Raw genomic sequence first — 1615 nt, 5'->3', positions numbered from 1 at the left:
TAATTATATACTTTTCTCTTGGGGGACAGCTGCTGGATGATGAACGTTTTAAAGCAATTGACAAGATCAAAACTGTTGGATCTACCTTCATGGCAGCTGTGGGTCTCATGCCTGACATGAGAATACTGGACAAGGATGACTCTGCAAACTACTACATGACGATGCTTACTGAACTAGTCTTTGCCTTTAAAGACAAACTTGCAAGCATCAATGAAAATTCTTATAATAGCTTTACATTGAGAGTTGGTAAGTTGAGGTTACTTTGATAATCTTTATATTTGTACCAAAGACAAATAATCACTCTTTGTTTTCTGCTTTTAATGTTGAAGTTTTAGCTTGTATTAAAGTATGGCACTATCTTTTAGGTATGAATATTGGACCAGTTGTGGCTGGTGTCATTGGGGCAAGGAAGCCTCAATATGATATATGGGGTAACACTGTTAATGTTGCCAGTCGTATGGATTCCACAGGCCTTCCTAATCATACTCAGGTAAGAATTTTAGACATTTTATGATGGTAAGTAGTTATATTCTGATATAATTTTAAGATACTGCAATTATTGTACATGTGCAGGGAGATTGGTTTTTAAAACTATAATTATTTTATATGCATTTAGTAGCTTGGTATTAGCTAATTTACCAATTATGAAAAAAAATCTAGCCCCTTTTTTTCTCTTTGACATAAGTATTGTTCCATGATAGAGATGGAACAAAATCCAGTGTACTTGATATGTTGCTATAAGCTGAAAGTATATAATTGTTTCAATAATTCCTTGACAATGTAATCTTAAAAACAGAAAACTGCACTATGTGCATAAGGCTCTGTAGTTATCTACCAATACTTTATGCAGTAGTTGTTGTCTACAGTTGGGAAACTTTTATAATTTCTTGATCTATTACAGTTTATCAGAAATAAATAAAAACAATGGTACAGTGCATATAAATTTGATTTACTTGCTGCAGGTAACTGAAGAGGTTTACCAAGTTCTCCGCAAAGGACCTTACCAGTTTCAATGCCGTGGAAAGGTTAAGGTCAAAGGAAAGGGAGAAATGACAACATACTTCTTAGTCGATAGGAAAGAAGCCCCAACAATTAAAGCTGAAGATGGTTCTAGGCCACCAAAGGTACCACCTCATCTCCAGAGTTATGGTGAGTTTGTGATAGCAGTTGCTAAATAGTTGGTAGGTTTGAGGGAGAGAGTAGATACCTACAGTTGCTCGTTGTGTGAGTTTCATAGATGTATTATCTTTGTGGTAAAAAGGAAGTGGTAAGGATCTGTGTACAGTGCTTAAATGTAGAGCACCTTTTTATTTATCACATGAAACTCATCCATGATACACAGCTGTTGGTTTAGTTGATGGCTGATTTCCTCATCCCATAAATATAGTGTAAGGGTGTCTAGGAAAATGTGGCTCTTTTGTATAGAAGCTAATTAAAATATTTTTGAAACATAAGGACATCACAGTGAGGTTAATGGCTTGTGGAACTAATTTTGAGGTTCTACATGAATAAAGTACACATATCAGATTTGAATCATATCTAGAGCTAATATGAACATGTGAATATAGGAATTATCTGCAAGCCAGGAAATTACTTCATAGATGTTAAAAGTTAG

At 34.7% G+C, this 1615-nt stretch overlaps 1 protein-coding gene across 1 annotated transcript in view; it reads left to right on the top strand.

Moving 5' to 3' along the window:
• The window catches only part of LOC119592519 (adenylate cyclase type 1-like), a gene marked incomplete in the record, with an annotated part of 97990 nt that overhangs the window by 79100 nt on the left and 17275 nt on the right, over window positions 1-1615 (top strand). Inside the window, 3 exon segments of the mRNA XM_037941372.1 lie at window positions 30-246; window positions 366-490; window positions 963-1149. Coding sequence (XP_037797300.1) covers window positions 30-246; window positions 366-490; window positions 963-1149 — 529 coding nt within the window.

Source organism: Penaeus monodon, chromosome 30 (genome assembly GCF_015228065.2).
Source record: "Penaeus monodon isolate SGIC_2016 chromosome 30, NSTDA_Pmon_1, whole genome shotgun sequence".
In the NCBI taxonomy this organism is placed as follows: domain Eukaryota; kingdom Metazoa; phylum Arthropoda; class Malacostraca; order Decapoda; family Penaeidae; genus Penaeus; species Penaeus monodon.
Note: the sequence above shows the minus strand (reverse complement) of the source record. Positions and strands in the feature narration are given on the sequence as shown.